The following is a 24794-nucleotide window of genomic DNA, read 5'->3' on the forward strand; positions in this document are numbered from 1 at the left end:
CTGGCAGGCAAGTCAACGGATTTTGAGTAGGATGCAACGGAGAGTACAGGTGAGTCAGGATGAGTGGCAGTTCAGTGCACCATGAAGAGGGACTGAGGTTAGAGAGGCAAAGGGCACCAGAGTCATGCAATTCTGGATCAGTTGATTTGTTTGGGAGAAAGAGTTAGCATCCCTACTCATATCTTCTGTTAAAATAAATAGCATGGGAGTTCCCGTCATGGTTCAGTGGTAACGAACCCAACTAGTATCCATGAGGATGTGGGTTTGATCCTTGGTCTCACTCAGTGGGTTAAGGATCCAGAGTTGCCTTGAGCTGTGGTGCTGTGACTGTGGTGAAGGCCGGCAGCTATAGCTCTGATTCAACCCCTAGCCTGAGAACTTCCCTAAAAAGACTAAATAAATAAATAGCAGATGTTAAATATAAAAATATCAACCAAGCACTAGAGGAAAATATAAGTAAATATTTTATCTTGGGCTGGGGAAGCGTTCTAAGCATATTTTTAAAAAGGGGGAAAAGAGAAAAATCTGACAGATTTGATTAATAAGAACTGACGTTTCCCCAAATACTCTACATATCATTAAAAGGCAATTGGCAAATCAGATCTGTAGCGAATGGCTGAAAGAAATCAGCCTCTTATATACTTCAGTTACTTATGAATCATGACAAGAAACAGAAACATTCCCACAAAAATGGGCAAAGGACATGAATGGTCTAGAAATTTACAAAAGAACAATTACAAATGGCTAATGAATGCATTTTTAACCCCTTGAATTGCAAGTTAAAATAATAAAATTCCATTTGAAACCCAAGAAATGGGCAAAGATTAAATAAAATAGTAGAACTCAGAAAAGATAAGAGGAATAAAGCCTCTGAAACACTGCTAAAGATACAATAAGTAGTCAGAGGGCAGAGGAAACTGCACACTCCCCTTGGCTAGAAATTCCATAGTTTAGGATTTCACGAAGGAAACAATTAAGAAAGTAAGCAAGATGCTATCTACAACCATATCCCCTCTTTTATATCAATGAAAAATCTGCCCGTCAATGGGGCTTTGGTTAAAGGAATTATGGCATACTCACACAATGTAATATGATGCAGCCATTAAATGTTACAGAAGAACACTTAATGATATGAAAAAGTGTGCGTCTAACATCATTTAAACAATAAAGAACTTTGTTAAACTGCAAGATTATAATATATATTTTTTTAAAAATACAGTATAGTAGTATTTATGTATAGAAAAAAGTGGAATGAGATACATAAAATTTTAAATTGTTAGCACTGAGTGGTGAGAGTACAGATAATTTTAATTTTCTTATTGCTTTTCTGTGTTTGCCAAATTTTCTACAATGAAAATATGTTGTCATCAGAACCCTCTGCTTCTATAATTACATACATATATAATAATTTCAAAAGCTATAAAGAAGCCTGCACCTTTGAAGAGAATACTAAAGTTCTCATGGAACTGAAAAGGTATGACATTTATTTCTAGTTTAGGAGGAAATATTAGTTTCTTTATATAAGCTGCAGTAAGCAATCAATGAGTTGATTAACAGCACACTAACTTTAAACTCTCCCTTGCTAAACAAAACAAATTAACATTAGACGCTAACTGAAATATCAATGAACTGAAAAAAAATTTACTGGTAAAACAATTAGTAACAAAGGCAATAAATAAAGCAATAAAAACTGTGAGAAGGTACTGACAGATTTTGAAGGATGGATTTACTAAACTCCTGAGGCAGAATGGAATCTCTGGAATTGAAGCTTGGTTCTCAAAAGCCAGAGTCTGGAGGGAGGGATGAGGAAATGGCTGTCAGCATTTGCCCGAGGGAGGGGAGTACAAGTTCTGTGCTTCTCTGCAAGTGAGCCTGTTTCCAGAAGCAACCATTAACACTGGAAGGGTTAAACAACAGCAGTGCAACAGTGTCTGTACAGTATCTTTCAGCAAACAGTTTGCAATACTACCCTTCTTCAGAGCCACTTGAGTCTATCTTATTGCAGAGGCCACACTGAAATCCCATCCTGGCCAATATGGTTCCAGGATCATAAAGCTGTGAACTTAAGGACAAAAGCATACAGGTGGGAGAGTGTTCAGGGTATTCCACACATAGTGGGGACGTGTGTGTCTGAAGTGGCTCAGGAAGAAGGAAGGGAGATTATAACTTTTTTGGAAAAAAAAAAAAATGAGAGTTCCCTTTTCTCTACACCCCCTCCAGCATTTGTTATTTGGGGACTTATTAATGATGGCCATTCTGACTGGTGTGAGGTGGTATCTCGTGGTAGTTCTGATTTGCATTTCTCTAATAATCAGTGATGTTAAGCATTTTTTCATGTGCTTGTTGGCCACCTGTACATCTTCCTTGGAAAAATGTCTATTCAGGTCTTTTGCCCATTTTTCAATTGGGTTGTTGGCTTTTTTGCTGTTGAGTTGTATAAGGTGCTTGTATATTCTAGAGATTAAGCTCTCGTCAATTGTATCATTTGAAATTATTTTCTCCCACGGCACAAATGAATCTTTCCACAGAAAAGAAAATCATGGACTTGGAGAATAGACTTGTGGTTGCCAAGAGGGAGGGGGGAGGGAGTGGGGTGGATTGGGAGCTTGAGGTTAATAGATGCAAACTATTGCCTTTGGAATGGATTAGCAATAAGATCCTGCTGTGTAGCACTGGGAACTATGTCTAGTCACTTATGATGGAGCATGATAATGTGAGAAAATAGAATGTGTACATGTATGTGTAACTGGGTCACCATGCTGTACAGTAGAAAAAACAATTGTATTGGGGAAATAACAATTAAAATTTTTTTTAAAAAAAGGAAAACTAAAGGCAAAAACATAAAAAAAAAAAGAGATAAGGAGTCCTTGGGGAGTGGTTGAACAGAGGAAGTGATGATCTCTGAAATTAGGTTCTAGAAGGATCACTTTGACCCCGGGACTAGACCACAGGGGCTAGGGGTCAGTTAGAGCCCTGCCCAGGAAAGTTCTCAGTAACACTTAACTGAATGAAGGACTTAGGGTCACCTGACCCTGGCTTCCTAGCCCAGTGTCCCCTGCTTAATCACAATTTGTTTAAAACGCACGTCTTCTTGCAGAAGACCAGGGAATCTTCCATTTGTGGAGTCACCTTAAATCTGAGAACTGAAGCTTCCACATTTAACTTTAACACCAGAGTCTCTAACAATCTCCTTTAGTAATTTTTACATGTCATTGTATCACTGGAGCTATTTCAGTCTCTAAAAATGGACTCACTCTAAAAAAGTTAAACACCAGATGGTTTGACCTGGTCCTAAATCAATAGGTTTAAAATACTAGTTTTCTGGATTACACTAAAAACAATAAAAAAAATATTAAAAGAAGAAATGTTTGTGCTCCACATAAAGTCATTTTGCATACGACTGGTAGTTCACACCCCATGTTCTGGAAGACACTGTTTTATTTATTTATTTATTTATTTGTCCTTTTTTTTTTTTTTCTGTCTTTTTGCTATTTCTTTGGGGCGCTCCTGCGGCATATGGAGGTTCCCAGGCTAGGGGTCAAATCGGAACTGTGGTTACGCGTCTGCAACCTACACCACAGCTCACGGCAACACTGGATCGTTAACCCACTGAGCAAGGGCAGGGACCGAACCCGCAACCTCATGGTTCCTAGTCGGATTCATTAACAACTGCGCCACGATGGGAACTCCTATTTGTCTTTTTAGGACCGCACCTGCAGCATATGGAAGTTCCCAGGCCAGGGGTCGAATTGGAGCAGTAGCTGCTGCCTTTGCCACAGCCACAGCAACATGGGATCCGAGCTGCATCTGCAACCCACACCATAGCTCACAGCAAGCCAGATCCTTAACCCACTGAGCGAGACCAGGGGTCCGACCTGCATTCTTATGGACACTAGTCGATTCCTTTCTGCTGAGCCACAACAGGAACTCTTGAGGAGACACTGTTTTAGACAAGGAAGATCTGGAGATGGCATGTGTGCTAAGGGCAGGAGGCTGGGCTGGGTTCCGTGCCCACTGAAGCTGGACTACGTCAGGGAGACCCAGCTGTGGAGACCCACCTAAAGCACTTTAGCCGAAGTCCTTGTGCGAACTGGCCAGCTTGGTACTGTTTTCCATCCATTACGGAGGGGACTGTCTCTGTGTCCTGCACAATGACAGCCATTTCACTGTCACGTTTGCCTAGCATGCTTCGGTCGTTTATGTTGGCAGAGCCTGTAAGGAAAAACAGTCAAAGTGAACAATTTTCTCATCATGGCAGACACTCATTTGTCCTCCAGACTCAATTCTTCCTTGCTAACGACACCCTAATTTTGTTCAGGTTGCCAAGAGACGCTGTGCTTTAGGGAGGCAGGGCCCTCCCTAACCCAGGGTGAATCTTGCTTGATTGGTCTAAGCCAGCTATGGTCATTTCATTATTTCTGCCAGTGGCTAGCTTAGAAGTGGCACCAGACATGACTCTAGCCAGTGCAATGTGAAGGAAACTTTCTGAGAAAGTTTTTCTCTCTCTTATAAACAGATACCAGAACAAGGTGGTGTCTCTTGCCATCTTTGGATACTCTGACTTGAAGGGGTGCAGGAGGACAAGATAATGGAGCTCCTGCAGCATTTTGTAGCCAAGGGGACAGACAGACAAGTTGAAGATGGCAGAGCAGAAAGGGGAAAGACTCTGGGTTTTTTAAGTCATTGAACTATAACTTTCTTACCATCTCTTATGTGAAGTAATACATTTTCCATATTATTTCACATACCTCTAGCTGAGTTTTCTATCTTGCAGCTCAAAGGATTCTAACTGATATAGCCATTAAGCACACAAAGAACAAGAACGCTTACCAGTTTAGTTCAGTCAGCTTTTATACTTCAGAATCAGACTGTAGACTTTAACTCATGGTTATTTAATTATAAATCTCAAAACCCAAGAGGACCTTCACAAGCAATACTGCCCACTCTCAAACACAGATTATTATTAGTGGCTTTGGGTTTCCATTCTCTTGCTTCATTTGTGTGGCATGCCAACAGCTTCTGTAACAACTGCCCTCCATTCTATTTTTAAATCCAAATGAGCTGAGAATGTTACTTTCACATGTGAAGGGCAAGTATTTTAATATTAGTTCAACCTGTGCTTTCTGGGATCCTCTGCTGTCTATTCAAAAACCTGGTTACATTTTTTGCATTAATCATTGTGGATCCATGCTTTTGAATCCTTGAGGTGTCCTACAAACTACAGAAGGGGCCTGGCTGACCCCTTTTCCTTCTTATTCCTTCTTCCCTGGTCCTATAGTCACTGCTTCTGCAGATGCGGAGCCGAATGGTCGGGCTGAACAGGAGCATGAGCTGCCCTCTGTGACGGGGACCATCAGAGTCCAAGGTGTTAGCAGCCCTTCCCTTAGCCCAAATGTCGAAAGGTGGGACATGAGTGGAGGCTGGCCCTTCCTGAAGAGGCTTTACTGCCATTTGCTACAATATTGTCATGTAGTTAACATATAAATCTATGATAACTGCAGATGCAAACAGTGCCTCACAGGGACCCTGGGTGACAGAGAAAGGATGAAACATTTCACAGAAATTAAGGAGCACTATTAGAGCCTTGAAAGGTGGGACTCATCTTTGAAACACACTTGATTTTTAGCAACAAGTCATCCTTTATACGTACACACTTACATTTTAATTACACTATAACACCTAGGAAGCTTTTGAAAGATACTGGTACTGGGACATCACATCCACATTCTTTTCAAGTGCACAGGGAACATTCTCTACTGACCACATACTAGGGGACAATACAAGCTGCAATACATTTCAAAGTATAGAAATTTTCTCAGGCATCTTTTCTGACCATGATAGTATGATACTGGATATCAACCACATAAAAAGAAATGAGAAAAAAAGATTGCATGGAGACCAAACACCTTGCTACTAAAAACCAATGGGTCAACAATGAAATCAAAGAGGAACTTAAAAAATACCTTGAGACAAATGATAATGAAAACACAACCTTGCAAAATCTATGGGATACAGCAAAGGCAGTTCTTAGAGGGAAGTTCATAGTCATACAGGCCTTCATAAAAGTTACTGGTGCCAAAGACAAAACAAAAACAAAAACACCTTGATGCCTGGGCCCCAAACCAAACCAATTATTCAGAATTTCTGGAAGTAAGAACTAGGCATTAATATTTTCCCCTAATACCACTCTCTTCTCTTTATTTATCAACTAATCCATCTTTGGCTAGGGAAATTAATTTGAACATAAATTGCAGACAGGAACAAACTTCCCCTTAAATGACATATTTTTAAAGCCACCAGGCAATCCTAACGCAGCCAGGGTTGAAACCCACAGGACTAGATTAAATGTAATCACTCTTTGGAGTTCCCACTGTGGGGCCGTGGGTTAAGAATTCAACTGGCAGCTTGGGTCACTGCAGAGGCTCAGGTTTGATACCTGGCCTGGTGAAGTGGGTTAAGGATCCAGTGTTGCTGCAGCTGTAGTATAAATTGCAGCTAAGGCTCTGATTTGATTCTTGACCTGAGAACTTCCTGTGAGTGCAGCCATTTAAAAAAAATGTAATCACACTTAACTGGGGCAGCAGCCTTTTTTTTTTTTTTTTTTAACCAACTATTTTTTAATCACTCTGAAACACAGCATTGTACAGGGTGCATATATGGGTGTTAAAAAACATGCAGTGGAATCATGATGTTACAAAATTCTATGACCTTTTCTCAGGTCACATATTTCTAATTGCATTCTTTTTTTTATCATTTTTTTTACTGCTCAAATGAATTTATCACATCTGTAGTTGTATAATGATCATAACAATCTGATTTCACAGGATTTCCATCCCATAGCCCAAGCACATCCCCCCAACCCCCAAACTGTCTCCTCCGGAGACCATAAGTTTTTCAATGTCTGTGACTCAGCATCTATTCTGCAAAGAAGTTCCGTCTGTCCTTTTTTCAGATTCCACATGTCAGTGAAAGCATTTGATGATGGTGTCTCATTGTATGGCTGACTTCACTTAGCATGATAGTTTCTAGGTCCACCCATGTTGCTAAAAATGCCGGTATTTCATTATTTTTAATGGCTGATTAATATTCCATTGTGTATATATACCATTTCGTCTTGATCCACCCCTCTGTCGATGGACATTTAGGTTGTTTCCATGGTTTGGCTATTGCATATAGTGCTGCAATGAACACTGGAGTACATGTGTCTTTGCGAGTCCTGGTTTTCTCTGGATAGATGCCCAGGAGTAGGATTGCTGGATCAAATGGTAGTTCTAGTTTTAGTTTTCTGAGGAATCTCCATACTGCTTTCCACAGTGGTGGCTGCACCAATTGACAATCCCACCAACAGTGTACTAGTGTTCCTTTTTCTCCAGCCCCTCTCCAGCACTTATTATTTGTAGACGTTTTGATGATGGCCATTCTGGCTGGTGTAAGGTGGTACCTCAGAGTGGTTTTGATTTGCATTTCTCTAATAATGAGTGATGTTGAACATCTTTTCATGTGTCTATAGGCCATCTGTATGTCTTCTTTGGAGAACTGTCTGTTTAGATCTTCTGCCCATTTTTTGATGGGGTTGTTTGTTTTTTTGGTATGGAGCTGCAGAAGGTGTTTATAAATTTTGGAGATTGATCCCTTATCAGTCGATTCATTTGCAAAGATTTTCTCCCATTCTGTGCGGTGTCTTTTTGTGTTGTTTAGGGTTTCCTTTGCTGTGCAGAAACTCTTAAGTTTAATTAGGTCCCATTTGTTTATTTTTGTTTTTACTGTCAGTCCTCTAAGAGGTGGATCTGAGAAGATGTTGCTGTCGTTTATGTCAGAGAGTGTTTGGCCTATGTTTTCCTCTAGGAGCTTGATAGTGTCTGGTCTTATATCTAGGTCTTTAATCCATTTGGAGTTTATTTTTGTGTATGGTGTTAGGGAGTGTTCTAATTTCATTCTTTTCCATGTGGCTGTCCAAATTTTCCCAGCACCACTTGTTGAACAAGCTGTCCTTTCTCCATTGTATATTCTTGTCTCCTTTGTCATAGATTAGTTGACTGTAGGTGTGGGGGTTTAATTCTGGGCTTTCTATCCTGTTCCACTGATCTATAGTTCTGTCTTTGTGCCAGTACCATGTGGTTTTGATGATTGTTGCTTTGTAGTATAGTCTGGAGTCTGGGAGCCTGATTCCTCCAGCTCCATTTTTCTTTTTCAGGATGTCTTTGGCTATTCTGGGTCTTTTGTGCTTCCAAACAAACTTTAAAATACTTTGTCTGGGTTTGGTGAAAATTGTCCTTGGTAATTTGATAGGGATTGCATTGACTCTGTAGATTGACTTGGGTAGTATAGTCATTTTGATAATATTGACTCTTCCAATCCCAGAGCATTATATATCTTTCCATCTATTTGTGTCATCTTTGATTTCTTTCATCAGTGGCTTGTAGTTTTCAGAGTATAGGTCTTTTGTTTCTTTAGGGAGGTTTACTCCTAGGTATTTTATTCTTTTGGTTGTGATGGTAAACGGGATTGCTTCCCTAATTTCTCTTTCTGATCTTTCATTGTTAGTGTGTAGAAATGCTGTCGATTTCTGTGTATTGATTTTTTATCCTGTGACTTTGCCAAATTCGTGGATGAGCTCTAACAGCTTTTTGGTAGAGTCTTTAGGATTCTCTAGGTATAGTATCATGTCATCTGCAAATAGGGATAGTTTTACTTCTTCCTTTCCAATTTGGATTCCTTTTATTTCTTTTACTTCTCTGATTGCTGTGGCTAGGACTTCCAAAACTATGTTGAATAGTAGTGGGGAGAGCAGACATCCTTGTCTTGTTCCTGATCTCAGCAGGAATTCTTTCAGCTTTTCACCATTGAGAATGATGTTCGCTGTGGGATTGTCATGTATGGCCTCTATCATGTTGAGGTAGGTTCCCTCTATGCCCACTTTCTGAAGGGTTTTTTATCAGAAATGGGTGTTGGATTTTGTGAAAGGCTATTTCTGCATATATTGAGAGGATCATATGGTTTTTATTCTTCAGTTTGTTAATGTGGTGTACCACACTTATTGATTTGTGGATATGGAAGAATGCTTGCATCCCTGGGATAAATCCCACTTGGTCATGATGTACAATCCTTTTAATGTATTGTTGGATACAGTTTGCTCGTATGTTGTTGAGGACTTTTGCATCAATGTTCATCAGTGAAATTGGCCTGTAGTTTTCTTTTTTTGTGGCGTCTTTGTCTGGTTTTGGTACCAGGGTGATGGTGTCCTCATAGAATGAGTTTGGGAGTATCCCTTCCTTTGCAATTTTTTGAAATAATTTCAGAAGGAGAGGTGTTAGCTCTTCTCTAAATGTTTAATAGAATTCGCCTGGGAAGCCATCTGGTCCTGGACTTTTGTTTGTTGGAAGTTTTTTTTTTTTTTTTGTCTTTTTGCTATTTCTTGGGCCGCTCCCATGGCATATGGAGGTTCCCAGGCTAGGAGTCAAATCGGAGCTGTAGCCACTGGCCTACACCAGAGCCAAAGCAATGCGGGATCCGAGCTGTGTCTGCAATCTACACCACAGCTCACGGCAACGTCAGATCCTTAACCCACTGAGCAAGGCCAGGTACCGAACCCGCAACCTCATGGTTCCTAGTTGGATTTGTTAACCACTGCGCCATGAGGGGAACTCCAGTTGAAAGTTTTTTCATCACAGTTTCCATTTCATTTCTTGTGATGGGTCCATTCATCTTTTCTATTTCATCTGGGTTTAGTCTTGGAAGATTGTACTTTTCTAAGAATTTGTCCATTTCTTCTAGGTTTTCCATTTTATTAGCATATAGTTGCATATAGTAGTCTCTTATGATCCTTTGTAGTTCTGTGATGTCCATTGTTACTTCTCCTTCTTCATTTCTAATTTTATTGATTAGAGTCCTCTCTCTTTTTTGCTTGATAAGTCTGGCTAGGGGTTTATCAATTTTGTTGATCTTTTCAAAGAACCAGCTTTTTGTTTCATTGATCTTTTCTATGGTTTTCTTTGTTGCTATTTCATTGATTTCTGCTCTGATCTTTATGATTTCTTTCCTTCTACTAACTTTAGGTCTTGTCTGTTCTTCTCTCCTGAGCTGCTTTAGATGTAAAGTTAGCTTGTTTATTTGAGATTTTATTGCTGTAAACTTTCCTCTTAGAACGGCTTTTGCTGCATCCCATAGGTTTTGGAGTGTCGTATCTTCCTTGTCATTTGCTACTAGGTATTTTTTAATTTCCTCTTTGATTTCTTCAGTGATCCATTTGTTGTTTAGTAGCATATTGTTTCCTCTCCATGTATTTGTGTTTTTTGCATTTTTTTTTCTTGTTGTTGATTTCTAGTCGTATAGCGTTGTGGTCGGAACACATGCTTGATATGATTTCAATTTTCTTAAAGTTACTGAGGTTGGATTTGTAGCCCAGGATGTGATCAGTCTTAGAGAATGTTCCATGTGCACTTGAGAAGAGTGTGTATTCTGTTGCTTTTGGATGGAATGTCCTATAAATATCTTTTAAGTCCCTCTGGTTTAATGCATCATTCAGGTCCTGTGTTTCCTTATTGATTTTCTGTCTGGTTGATCTGTCCATTGCTGTAAGTGGGGTGTTAAAGTTCCCCACTATGATTGTGTTATTGTGGATTTCTCCTTTTAAGCTTGTTTTGGCAGTTGCCTTATATATTGTGGTGAACCTATGTTGGGTGCGTAGATATTTAAAATTGTTATATCTTCTTCTTGGATTGAGTCTTTGGTTATTGTGTAATGTCCTTCCTTGTCCCTTAAAATATTCTTCATTTTAAAATCAATTTTGTCTGATATGAGTATTGCTACTCCAGCTTTCTTTTGATCCCCGTTTGCATGAGATATTTTCTTCCATCCTCTCACTTTCAATTTGTATGTATCCCTAGAAGTGAAGTAGGTCTCTTGAAGACAGCATATATATGGGTCTTGTTTTTGTATCCATTCAGCCAGTCTATGTCTTTTGGTTGGGGCGTTTAGTCCATTAACATTTAAGGTAATTATTGATATGTATGTTCTTATTGCCATTTTATTAATTGCTTTGGATTTGTTTTTGCTGCTCTTTTTCCTTACCTTCTTCTCTTGTTCTTTTCTGCCTATAGAAGTTCCTTTAGTATTTGTTGTAAGGCTGGTTTAGTGTTGCTGAATTCTCTCAGCTTTTGCTTATCTGTGAAGGTTTTGATTTCTCCTTCAAATCTGAATGAGCGCCTTGCTGGGTAGAATAATCTTGGTTGAAGGTTTTTTCCTTTCATCACGTTGAGTATATCATGCCACTCCCTTCTGGCCTGCAGAGTTTCTGTTGAAAAATCTGCTGATAGCCTTATCAGGGTTCCCTTGTATGTTTTTTGTTTCTTTTCCCTAGCTGGGGCAGCAGCCTTTTAACCAGACTTTCATCAGCCACTTGCAAGCCTGCCATTTAAGCATTGATATTCATTCCCTCCACATAGTTGCCCACATACCCACCCTCATTGACTACCTCTGGACCTTCTTGTTCATGTTCAGATACCCATCCTGATGTTCCTGTGGAAAGAATACCTGCTTCCCTTCTAGCCCATGAGCTCTGTAGGGCAGCGACACTGTGTGATTCATGCTCTGTATCTCTCTCCCTATTGTGCTGTGCAGTGGATTGGTGAATACCAAAAAAAGAAAAAAGAAAAAAAAATCATTTCACTTAGTCAATAAGATAGACAAATTCTATTTAAGAACAGCTTTGTTTTGTTAGGAAAGCAAATAAATGTTAGTTTGGCTATGTGCCAATAAGACAGATTAGAAAACTGGACTTGGTCACAGAATTCAGGACAAACAGGGCCAGTGGGCATAAGAGACAATTAAAGCTATACACAAAAGACATCTTCAGTGTCAGAAAACAAATATTTCCTTGTGAGTAAAAAATAAGGATAAATCATTAGTCATTTTTCTCATGTCAATTACTCAATAATTCTGGCATAAGTTTGCCATGATAGAAATTTTAATCACAAGTTACTTTAACTTCTTTTAAGCTCTTAACTACTTGCTTAACATCTGTAAAATATTCTCAACCTAACTTCTCAAACTCCTCTCTAAGAATTTTAAACACTCTTGTCTCTGTTATGAACTTATGCAGGTATATAAGAATAGCAACAATAAGCCTGCTCCTTCTTGAGTTGCCACTGAGACAAAAAGAACAAAAGTACCTTTGGATTTTTCCATGGGGAAAATCTGCTCTACCCTTGGGGAAGGTGGAAATGAACCAGCCCCCAAATGAGTCCTCTTCATATTCCCAAGGCCACTTTTTCAGTTTCAAGAGAGCAGATAAGAACTATGTGCAAAATGGATCAATTATTGCTAGTTTAAATAAATTGTAGCCTTTGAAGGTTCAGAGACCTTTCTAGAAAATAAGTCAATTAAAAAACTCTACAAATTGATTAACTGTAAGCTCAGTTACTGAAAACTACTTTGAATTTATACCTGATGTAAAGTAAAGCAGGTTGAAAGTCAAAATGACCTTTAAAAGGAAAATGTCAATTTTTACTTCAAGAGTTCTGAGATTTTGTTGAAGAGATCAACTGAATTTTATCTGGCTTTGTTTGTTTATTTTTCCATTTCAGCAAACATTGATATTTTCCTTTTCTTTACCCTCATTGCCAAATTTAATATAAAAATATTTTGAGATTGGCTTCTGAAGAGCAAGACCAGAATAGCTTAGGGGAAATAAGAGAAAACTTATTTATTGGGGAAATAGGAGAAGAAATAAATCCTTAAAGAGTTTTAATCGCTATAGAGCAAGAGATTGAAGACACAAGATATTTTTCTTAAATGTCCTGAATAAGTATTAAGTGTGTGTGTGTGTGTGTGTGTGTGATCAGACAGTGGTCTCTACATTTTCTGGCTTCAGAACTACTTTTTCTTTCTTTTCAAACATGTTCCAGATAAGACAGACTCATTACCCTTAGATTATGAGATTTTTTTCATTTCTCAGTGGAGGATAGAGATGGAAAAGGCATAACTACTGCCAAAATTTTCAAACCACTCTATGACATTTAGTTTCTTAAACAACAGGTAAGGATCTAATTATAGCTGAGAAACTATGTTTTATTTTAAATGAATGAGGGGAATCTTCAATAGTGGGACACATCATATCTCTAAGTAACAATCTTCCCACCCTTGTCAGTTCATTTGTCTGGCTGGTTATTACTACTCTATTTCTCATCCTGGCCTTTTAGTGTTCGTGAAACATGATATTAAAAGGCAAACCCATTCAATAATGGGAAAATGAAGCTCTCCATGTGCATAAAAGAATGAAGCTGCAAATCCACCCCTCTGGTCAAGGTGATCTAGTCTGGGTAGAATGTACAACCAGTAATTCTCTCGCAAATCTGTCAGCTGGGAGATGACTATAGGGACAGACTGCAGACCTTAGTCTAGAGCTCCATCAGACTACACACAATTTCCACCTCACCCCCACACCAGCAAAGCTGGTCCACTCTACACCCTGATTAATAACATCCAAAACACTGACTCTAGGGAAACAGCGTAAGCACAAAGGCAGCAATATTTTAATATCCTTCTGATGCTGATTTTGGCAAGACTTCAGCTCTCTGGCAGTGGTCAGGTGGGTGTGGTTCAAGCACATGCAAATTACCACTAGAGATTCATTTATGGCACATTTCCCTCCCCACTTTTCCCCCTCCCAAGCCCCAAATCTAGGTACTTAGATTCAAAATAAAAATAAGGGAATAATAAAGAATTAATGAGAGCAGGCTGATTATTACACTGCTGGGTTAAACTGCTGTCTCTGGACACTGTAATTTGCACAATGGCCATTTAATTGCTCTGCGCCTCTGTTACAGCATAGATAAAAACAGGGCTTAGACATAAGTGGAGAAGACTGCTTGAGAAATGTTTTAGATATTGTGTGACTGTCTTAACTGCAAAGGAAGTTTCAGAGGAATAGAAAGATTTTTGCATGAGGTAAGTCAATTAGCAAGGGACACAAGATTAGAGAAAAAATACTTACCAATAATAACAGTGTTGTCATCAGCAATTAGCAACTTGCTGTGGACATAGATAAGCTCAGTGACTAGGTTTCCTTCAAGCTCTGCATGTGTTCTAAGACCACAGAAGGATATATAATTTATCCACTGATTGCCAACTTTAAATTAAATGAGAAATCACTAAAATTAATATGACCAAGTTCAACAAAGGCACATTAAATTTTACTGTCTTTCAAAATAAATATTCCACTTAAATAGACAGATAAAGAATGGATTGTATAATACGTATGTCTGTGAGTATGTCTGTATATATACAGAATACATCTAGGATCTATTTTTGCTTTCTGAAGAATTTTATACTGTTAATATGGATGTATATAAAATTTAAAAAAATCAGGAGTTCCCTGATGGCTCATTGGGTTAAGGATCCAGCATCACCACTGCTGTGGCTCGGGCTCAATCCCTAGCCTGTGAACTTCCACATACCATGGGCATGGCCAAAAAATCATATTGAAGTGATTTCTATGAATTCCCTATGCTGAAGCAATTCAAAAATAAATTCAAATATCAACATTTTATTTTAATAATTTGATGAGTAATCATTTAATAATTTAATGATTTGATAGTCGCAAATGGATAACCAAAGTTTTAGTGTGCTTTTTGCATCTGTTTTGGTTGACCCTTGCTGCGGTTTAAATCAGACGCAGGATGTGAGCCCATAGTTTCTAGCATATTCAGTACAAAGCAGCATTTAAATTTTATTGACTTTGGATAAATAAAAATGTTGGCAATTAAATAACATTCTTTCTTCTAAATCATTAAAATTAGGGAATGAAAGAATCCTGGGTACATTTGACTTTGGAGAATCTTCTTAAATGAGCACTAGCAGCTTTGTACTTTAAAATGCTGACCTCTCATCATATGAGGGTCATTTATGCGATAAGAAATGGAAGAAATGCATTCCATATCAAACCAACCCATAATCATCACCCTGACATGAGTGTTAGTCACAAGATTTTATGGTCTCTCTCCCACATAGCAGTTGTCCTGGATAAGCAAAGTCCGATACTAAGAATAAATGGAGTGGAACCAAACTGTAACAGATTCTTATGCAAAGAGAATGTAAATTTTTAAAAGACAATCTGAAGCATGGTAGTTCATGTTTCATTTACTGAAGTTTCCGTATATTACTGGTATTTTCCATTTTACTGTTGATGTTACCCAATGTGTCTATTAAATTTAGGTATCTTGGAAAGAAATTCGTTCACAGATTTTACACACACACACACACACACACACATTCCTCCATTTACAGATAACCCATATATATAAAATCTTGTAGTTGTGTTTGCCAAAAGTTTATGTATTGGTGTACTAGTACATCATGTGGAAGAGATGCATTTCTAAAAAGTTTCACGTAAGTGAGATTTTTGCAAATCAGTATCTTCCCAGCTTGCTAATGTTATACTTCAAAGAAGCTTCATCTAAACACCGCCTCCACTTTAAAGTCTTCTCTGATTCAAGCATTTTCTCTTTTAAGTCCTTCATGTTCAAAATTCCTGGAAAATATTTCTAATATGATACCTAATATATTATTTTACAAATATTTATTTAATTCTTCATTTCTCCTACTGTTGTGGAGGTCTCATACATCTTTGTATCTTCAATCCTTGCATAATGTTTAAAAAAGAAGAATAAATGGTGAATAGATGAATAAATAAATATTCAGTTGGCAGCTAATATCTTAGCTTTTAGTTTCCCTGTATCATTTACTTTCTGGAAGCTGGCTCAAGATCTAAAATTTTAATACATAAAGCAGCTTTTTAAAAGAATCATGGAGCAAATGTTTTGCTAAAATAAATATAATTTTTCAATAACTTCCATAAAAAAATCCATGATGAACATATAGTAGACCTTGGTTCTCAGTGTACAAAGAACCACTTCTGTGAGGATGTGTTAGAGGCAGAATCTGAGACCCTCCCCAGAGATTCTAATTGAATAGAAATCTATAATTCAATAAGTGCCTTAGGGAACATCATTCTTTGACACTGTCATTGAGCCTTGGTATTTATAGATTTAAGATTAGTGATACACATTCAGAAAATAACTCACTATGACCAAGTGAGATGCACTCCAGGGGTGCAAGTTAGCCTAATATGAGGAAAATCTATTAATAAAAAAATGCAATATTAATTGATCTAGGGAGAAAAATTATGTGATTATCTCAATAGACACTGAAAAGTTTCCGACACAATTCAGTACCTATTCCTGATAAAAACAATGAAGAAAGTAGGAAATGATGAATACTTTCCTAATATGCTTGAAAATACATAATACATGTATTTTATATATATGGGTGTGTATGGAAAATGTACATGTATATGTGTATATGTAATATCTTCAATACTATTTAACATTGCCTCAGAGGTATCACCCAATGCATTTATATAAGAAAAATCTTACATGAAGTAAAACAAGGGAGGGAAGAACTGGAAAGGGGGGTAATAACATATACACACTACTGTCAAAAATATATGATTAACAAGAACCTACTGTATAGCACAGGAAAATCTATTCAATAGTTTGTAATAACCTATGTAGGAAAAAAGAATAGATATATTTATATATAAAACTGATTCACTTTTCTGTACACCTGAAACTACTACAAAATTATTGCCAACTATACTCCAATACCTTTTTTAAGAAAAGAAAAAGAATTTTTTAAAAAAGAAGTAAAATCACCTGCATTTGCAGACTACATGATAGTATACTCAGAGAATAAAAGATAAAATTACCTCAAACAATAAGAGAATTAAGTATTGTGACAGAATATAAATTAACATATAGAATCACAACATCGTAAATCAACTATACTTTAATAAAACACAAAATGAAAAAATAAATTAACATATAAAAAACAATAGCCTTTATATACACAAACAATAACCATTTGGAGGATATAATCACAGATAAAACTTGACTTACAAGTCCAACAAAGAAGATAAAACACTTAAAGATAAACACCAAATAAATGTGCGAAGCCATTATGAAGAAAAAATTTAAAACTCTCTCAAAAGATACAAAAATAGATTGAACAAATGAAAAGACATCCCCTGTTCTGGGATAGGACAATTCAACATTAAAAAGATGCCAACTCTCCCCATGTTAATTTATAAATTTATTGTAATCACAATAGATACACCAACAAGTTTTTAAGGAACTAGAAAACCTGACATTATAGTTCATTTGGAAGATTAACCTCCAAAAATGACTGAAAAAACTGGAAAAATTATAAGAGAGCATTAGCCCTATCTGATATTAACACATACTATAAAGTCTGTATAACTAAAACAGTGAAGAATTGATATATAAATAGACAGCCAAACCAAGGAATAGAATAGAAAGTCCAGAAACAGACCTAAGTAGGTATGGAAAATTTGTCTATGATAAAGATTGTATCTCAAATGACTAGGAAAGGGCTTTTTACATAAAGGACTAGGACTTTTAAATAAAAGCTCCTGGTATAATTGCGGGCTATTTGGAAAAGCTAAAAATGATATGCATTCCTCCCAGCAATCATAAGAACTCCAAATAAATCAGAGATGAAAATGTGAACAAAGGAAACCATACACGTGTTAGAAGAAAACGGTGAATTTCTGATAACCTGAGTGCAGGGAAGACTTGTAACTATCTAGAAGCAATAAAACGAAAGATCACTAATACTGGCAAAATAAAAAAACACATACATTTACATGATACAAAACACAACAAACAAAACCAAAAGACAAATGACAAAGAGAAAGTATTTGCAGTATATATGACAAGAGAAAGTATTTGCAGTATATATTACAGATTAAGAGCTAAGAGTCTTAACATGCAAATTAACTCAATAACAAAATTACATTAAAAAAAAAAACAAAAAAACCTCAGGGAATTCCCATTGCTGCTCAGTGGTAATGAACCTGACTAGTATCCATGAGGATGTGGGTTCAATCCCTGGCCTCACTCAGTGGGTTAAGGATCCAGGGTTGCTGTGAGCTATGGTGTAGGTCGAGATGTGGCTTAGATCTGGCATTGCTGTGGCTGTGGCACAGGCCAGCAGCTGCAGCTCTGACTTGACCTCCAGACTGGTAACTTCCATGTGCTACGGGTATGGCCCTAAAAAGACCAAAAAATAATCTGAAGGAAGAAAAAGTTCAAAGTCTTGTTAGAAAAGTAGGCAAAAGACACTAACAATTTACACACACAAAAGATACATTTGAAGAGCTATTTATCCTCACTTATAATAATAGAAATGCAAGTTAAAACTACACTGAGAAACCATTTTTTAACCTATGAGACTGGGGAAAAAAAAAGTAAGGTAACACATTCTATTAGAGAGACTAGGTTGAAGCAAGCTCTCTCTTACATTGGTGGTGACAATGCAAATTGGTACAAACTTAGAGGAGAATTTGGCAATATCTAACAAAACCACCTATGTGTTTACCTACTGACCTAGCATTCCCACTCTAGAAATTTATCTTAAATATACACATCCAACAAATAAGAACAAATATGCACAAAGAGATTCATTGCATAACTATAATTGAAAAATATTGAAAACAACCTAAATGCTCATACAGAGGAGAATGATCAAGTTGACTATGGCAAATCTATACATGGAAGACTATGCAGAGGTAAAAAGGAATGAAGACCTTTGTGAATTGATATGGACTGATTTCCAGGATGTAATGTTAAATAAAAAAAGCAAATGCACAAGAAAATATGTGGCATGCTAGTCTTATGAAAGAGATGGGGAGAAATAAGAAAACCTACACGTGTCTGCTCCTTTGTATAAAAGGAGACACAGCAGGAATAATTTAGAAATTGACAGAATTGGTTTCCAGTAGGGGATGGGTGGAATAGGATAGGAAAGATGGATGGGGAAGAAATGGAAGGGACGTATAAGGGAGTGGCACTGCTTAAGTATGCTGTTTGTATAGCTCTCACTTTTGGAAATCTATTGCACACACTCAAAAAAAATCAAGAGAAATACAGGAAAAAAAAACTCTAAAATGAAATACAAACTGAAGCAAACAAATCTAACTACTTTAAATTAATAACACAAACCAAGTAAATTTTGAACATGGTCTTTTGACTATATACCCTTGGGCTAAAGACTATAAAAAGAACTATGAACAAATACTGAATTCTAGGGAGATTTATTTTTCATAGCAGAATGGGCTAGCAATTCTGAAACTATTTTCTGTGTATTATAAAATTGAAACAGTATATATATTACAGATAATAAAGCCAGGTTTCTTATGGTGAGAGGAAGAAGTTATAGAAAATAGAGAGATGGCAAGAAGGAATCCTGTGGCTGGAATTATAAGTACCAGTATGGAGATGGATGATAGCTAGATAGATAAATGTGCATGCAAAAGGCCTAAAGCAGTGATAACCTAGCAGTAATAATCATATCTAGCCCCCCAAAATTTGGTTTCTAAATGCCAATTTCCACTAAAAGAACCTAGGTTCCTTGAAGAAATTATTGGTTCCAGGGCTAGTTCTTAATACATAAGATGGTTCCAGGATTCTGGTTGTGCCAGGAAGAAAAAAAGGCTTTTGGGAATATGTCAAAAGCACACACAAATGAGCTTTAAAAGGCACTCACTAGCCAAACCTTTATAAGCTGAATATCAAATTTATAACTCACTAAATAACATTATGAATCCATAGGTCCATACATACATGAATAAATACATAAATAGGAAAGAAGGAAAACTTACCTACAATAGAATTCCAACTAATAAATGTAGAGGAAAGTAATAAATATACAAGTGATGGAACTAATGTCATAGTGATAATAATTGAATTTAGTGTAATAATTGATTCAGGAAGAATCATTAATGTATGCTAAAACCAGTGGGTGAATTCTGATAAGAAGCAGTATATTTACTACATAGACTCAAAGTGTTTTTCCACAAAATATTTAATTATAAAGGGAAAAATGGTCATTTTATAGTGGAGAAACGTGGCAGATACCACCTTCCATAAATGATCAAAGTTAATATAACCAGTAATGGGGAAAATCAACACCCTGTTCCTCCTGTCATGGTGCATGAATTACATTATCACTTCTGCCATGTTCCTTCATGCTGAAAATGAATAACCTGAATCTAATCATGAGGAAACAACACACGTACTCCAGTTGAGGGCCATTCTACAAAATAACTGTGCTCTTCAAAAATATCAAGAACATAAAAGTTTCTTGGTGGCCTAGTGGTTAAGGATTTGGCATTGTCACTATGGTGGCTCAGGTCACTGCTATAGCATGAGTTCAGTCCCTGGCCCAGGAACTTCTGCATGCCATGAGCATGGCCAAAAAAAAAACATCAAGATCATGAAAGTCCCTTCAACCTCAAAAATAGGATCGAGGGATTATTTCAGATTAAAGGAAAATAAAGATACCTAACAACTAAATGCAGAGTTCCCATCATGGCTCAGTGGAAACGAATCCAACTAGGAACCATGAGGTTGCTGGTTTGATCCCTGGCCTTGCTCAGTGGGTTAAGAATCTGGCATTGCCATGAGCTCTGGTGTAGGTCACAGATGCAGCTCAGATCTGGCATTGCTGTGGCTCTGGTGTAGGCCGGTGGCTACAGCTCCGATTCAACCCCTAGCCTGGGAACCTCCATATGTCACAGGTGCAGCCCTAAAAAGCAAAAAAAAAAAAAAAAAAAAAAAAAACCAAAAAAAGAAAAGAAAAAAAAAACCTACAACTAAATGCAACACATGGTTGTTGATTGAATCCTGGGCCAAAAAAAAAAAAAATTTAAATGTTTTCCCCTTTTGCTATAAATGCTATAAAGTACATTAGTAAGATAATTGGCAAAATTTCAAAAAGGTTTACAAATAAGATGATAGTATTATATCAGTGTTATTTGCATTAATTTCAATATTTATCTATAGCTGATGAAAAAATACTCTGCTTTTTCAGAAACACACAGTTAAGTATTTAGAAGAAACTGAGCATCATGGTTGCAACTTATTTCAAATGGTTCAGAGGGGAAAAAAACAACCCCCTCCTTTCTATCTGGAGACAATGATAAAACAAAGAAAGCAAAATGTTAATATTTGGGAAATCAGAATGAAGGGTATATGGCATTAATATTTTTAAAATATTAATGATATGTACTGGCTGCCAGCACCCTGAGGGCCTAAGGCATAATAATTTGCAATTTCCTAAGACACAGATTTGTGCCATTCATCACAGGTCTGAAGAGACTCAGCAACACATCCATTAGTGGGCGAGCCTCACAGCCCAAAGTCCATACCTACTCCCATTCCTTGCTACAAAATAGCTCTTCTGAAGTGATAAAAATCTTTATTTCTTTATAGTAAATACCTTTAAGAAAAGCTAAGGGTTAGTACCAGTAACAGGGACCCAAAGAAAGATAAGGGTCCCAAGCCAGAAAGTGGGCATTTTGATGAAATAAATTGTGACCTATCAAATGAGGTGAATGGATCCACCACACACTCTAGTGCAAAGAAGAAAAAGCAAATTGAGGAACTACTTCGGCCAGTACAGTCGTCCCTCAGTATCCTCAAGGTACTGGTTCCAGGACCCCTGAGAATAACAAAATCTGCCCTACTCAAGACACTTATATAAAATGGCATCATATTTGCAGATGATCCACGTCCATTCTCTCGTACGTTTAAAATCATCTCTATATTACTGATAATACCTAATACAGTGTAAATGCTATGCAAATAGTTGCCCACTAGTGGCAAATTCAAGTTTTGCCTTTTGGAACTTTCTGGATTTTTTTCCTTTTCAAATATTTTAGATGGTTTGTTGGTTGAATATATGGATGTGGAACCAACAGATACAGAGGGCTGACTGTACTTTATTCTGCACAGGAAAGTAGCTCAACAAGTAACAGATAGAGAGCTGGTAATGCTAACTTGTGGTGTGAGGCTATGCCGAAGCAAGTGCCTTTTAAAGAAAATATAAGACAGGAGCATGTATAGATAGTAATAAGAAGCAATAGATAGAAAAGTATCATGGGGGTGGTTTCCAAATTACACATCATGGAGGTATTTGAGAATCGGGGGTTTGTACAGGCCCCCAGGACATATCCGTTGTAAACACTGGTGCATATATACATCAAAAGATGAAGAAGTTGATACAATAGATTCCATGTTTAAAGGAAATTTTGTGAAAGGATTTGAAGAGTTGTTACAGGCTTTTGATGCTTAAACAAACACTTCCTATATGTACATTTCTAATCCTGATTAAATACCTCTAGACCTTGTGGTAAATTATACTAAATTGGCTGCTAAAATGCCATAATTCACAAAAATTATAAAAATGATAAAGAAATGCTTTAAATTCAACACTAAATCCCTGACTATTGGAGTATCAGAAATTATACATTAATCGCAGCTGGTTTTCTTTCCAGGAATTTTAACATATTCATAGAAGTAGTTTTGTTATTTCTAAAGAATTGAAACAGTGGAAAACTACAGTTCTCTATCCAATTAGAGATTAGCTGGTTCATGTATTTAAAACCCACTACACATTTATAAAAACAAAACCAACAATACAACACTGTACCTCAAAAAGGGGCATTATGCAATTAATCTGTTCTTCCATGTTTAGAGTATGAACATTTTCCCCACTGAGATGCCTGATTTTGACTTGTTCCCAGGGTACTTGGAACTCTTTTCATAAGAGGGCTTAACATTGAAATTACTTCTTATGTTAAAATCCAATTTTCCCCCTGAATAGGCAGAGGCAGAAAAAGGGTCCAGAGCCAAAGGAAATGCTTTATAATAAGCTCAGGACATTTTACGGTCGAGAAACTAAATAATAGGCTTGTTCTGACTTTTTATTCTCCTATAACCTCACCTTTGCATTTTACTAGCCACTGTCATTACTGAATGGCTTTCCTGATTTTGCTTTTATCAATATATCTTTTAGAACCTTACTCATTCACTATCAGCTTCATTTTATGCTGTTAGAAAATAAAGATAGGGGCAATGCTCTGGAAAAAAATCTTTGTGCTGGATAAAATCAGATACAATTTTCAAAAGTATTTATTATTGGTGAGGTACACGTCTTATGTCCAAAGTTCTCTCTAAAGTTTTTTAGATTGAGCCTACAATTAGCGAAAATTTATTGAATATTCAACACCAATAGACAGGGAAGTTTAAAATTATACATACCCTAAAAGCTTAATTCGTTATTTTTGAAGCCTCCAAAGCATGTAAAAATCCATATGCTGTAAAATTCACCTCTTTAAAGGGTACAATTTAGAGTTTTTAAAAAGTATATTCACAAAGCTGTGTAATCATCCCCATTGTCTAATTTTAAGACATTTTAATTACCCCCAAAAGAAATGCCATACCCATTTGAAGTCACTCTCCATTCCACTCTCCCCAGTCCCTTCTTGGCTATGACTAATCTACTTTGCTGCCTTCAAAAATTTGCCTATTAAAAACGTTTCATAAAAATGGAATTATAAAAGATGTGGCCTTTATACTAGCCAAAGCAATCTACAGATTTAATGTGATCCCTATCAAATTACCCATGACATTTTTTTAAAGTTTATTTTATTTTTTTAAATGATTTTTATTTTTTTCCATTACAGCTGGTTTACAGTGTTTCATCAATTTTTTTACTGTACAGCAAGGTAACCCAGTCACACATACACATTCATTTTTTTCACATTATCATGTTCCATCATAAGTGAATTTTTCACAGAACTAGAACAAGCAATCAAAAAATTTATATGGACCCATAAAAGACCCAGAATTGCCAAAGCAACCTTGAGGAACAAAAACCAAGCAGGAGGCATAAGTCTCCCAGACTTCAGACAATATTACAAAGCTACAGTAATCAAGACAGTGTGGTTCTGGTACAAAAACAGACATACAGACTGATGGAACAGAATAGAGAACACAGAAATAAATCCAGACACCTATGGTCAATTAATCTTCAACAAAGGAGGTAAGATATAAAGTGGGAAAAAGACAGTGTCTTCAGCAAATGGTGCTGGGGAAACTAGACAGCTGCATGTAAATCAATGAAGGTAGAACATACCCTCACACTATGCACAAAAATAAACTCATAATGGCTTAAAGACTTAAACATGGGACAAGACACCATAAAACTCCTAGGTGAGAACATAGGCAAAATATTTTCTGACATCAACCATACAAATGTTTTCTTAATTCAGTCTACCAAGGCAATAGAAATAAAAACAAAAATAAACCAACGGGACCTAATAAAACTTACATCTATTGATGGACATTTAGGTTGTTTCCATGTCCTGGATATTGTGAATAGTGCTGCAATGAACATAGGGGTGCATGTATCTTTTTGAATGAATGTTTTGTCCAGATATATGCCCAGGACTGAGATTTTCTGGGTCATATGGTAGTTCTATATTTAGTTTTCTGAGGTAAATCCATACTATTTTTCATAGTGGTTGTACCAATTTACATTCTCACCAACAGCAAAGGAGGGTCCCTTTTCCCCACAACCTCTGCAGCATTTGTCATTTGTAGTCTTATTAATGATGGCCATTCTGACCAGTGTGAGGTGGTACCTCATTGTAGTTTTGGTTAGCATTTCTCTAATAATTAGTAATGTTGGACATTTTTTCATGTGCCTGTTGGCTATCTGTATGTCTTCTTTGGAGAAAGATCTATTTCAGTCTTCTGCCAATTTTTCAGTTGGGTTGTTTGTTTTTTTTGTTGTTGAGTTGTATGAGTTGTTTGTATAGTTTGGAGATTAAGCCCTTGTTGGTTTCATCGTTTGCAACTATTTTATCCCAT

The 24794-nt window shown here is 36.8% G+C and overlaps 1 protein-coding gene across 29 annotated transcripts in view; it reads right to left on the minus strand.

Moving 5' to 3' along the window:
• Positions 1-24794, minus strand: part of PLD1 (phospholipase D1) — a 224320-nt gene that overhangs the window by 12480 nt on the left and 187046 nt on the right. For 12 of the 29 annotated variants that reach the window (XM_084986822.1, XM_084986821.1, XM_013990128.3 and 9 more), the window contains 2 exon segments: positions 13994-14128; positions 4059-4212 (listed from right to left, as the gene is read on the minus strand). In XM_084986822.1, the coding sequence (XP_084842948.1) occupies positions 4059-4212; positions 13994-14128 (289 nt within the window). 29 annotated transcript variants of the gene reach the window in all.

This window comes from Sus scrofa, chromosome 13 (genome assembly GCF_054392235.1).
Source record: "Sus scrofa isolate SSC_HxYL_T2T_F1_AM1 chromosome 13, Sscrofa_HxYL_maternal_Yorkshire_Landrace_v2.0, whole genome shotgun sequence".
NCBI classification, from domain to species: domain Eukaryota; kingdom Metazoa; phylum Chordata; class Mammalia; order Artiodactyla; family Suidae; genus Sus; species Sus scrofa.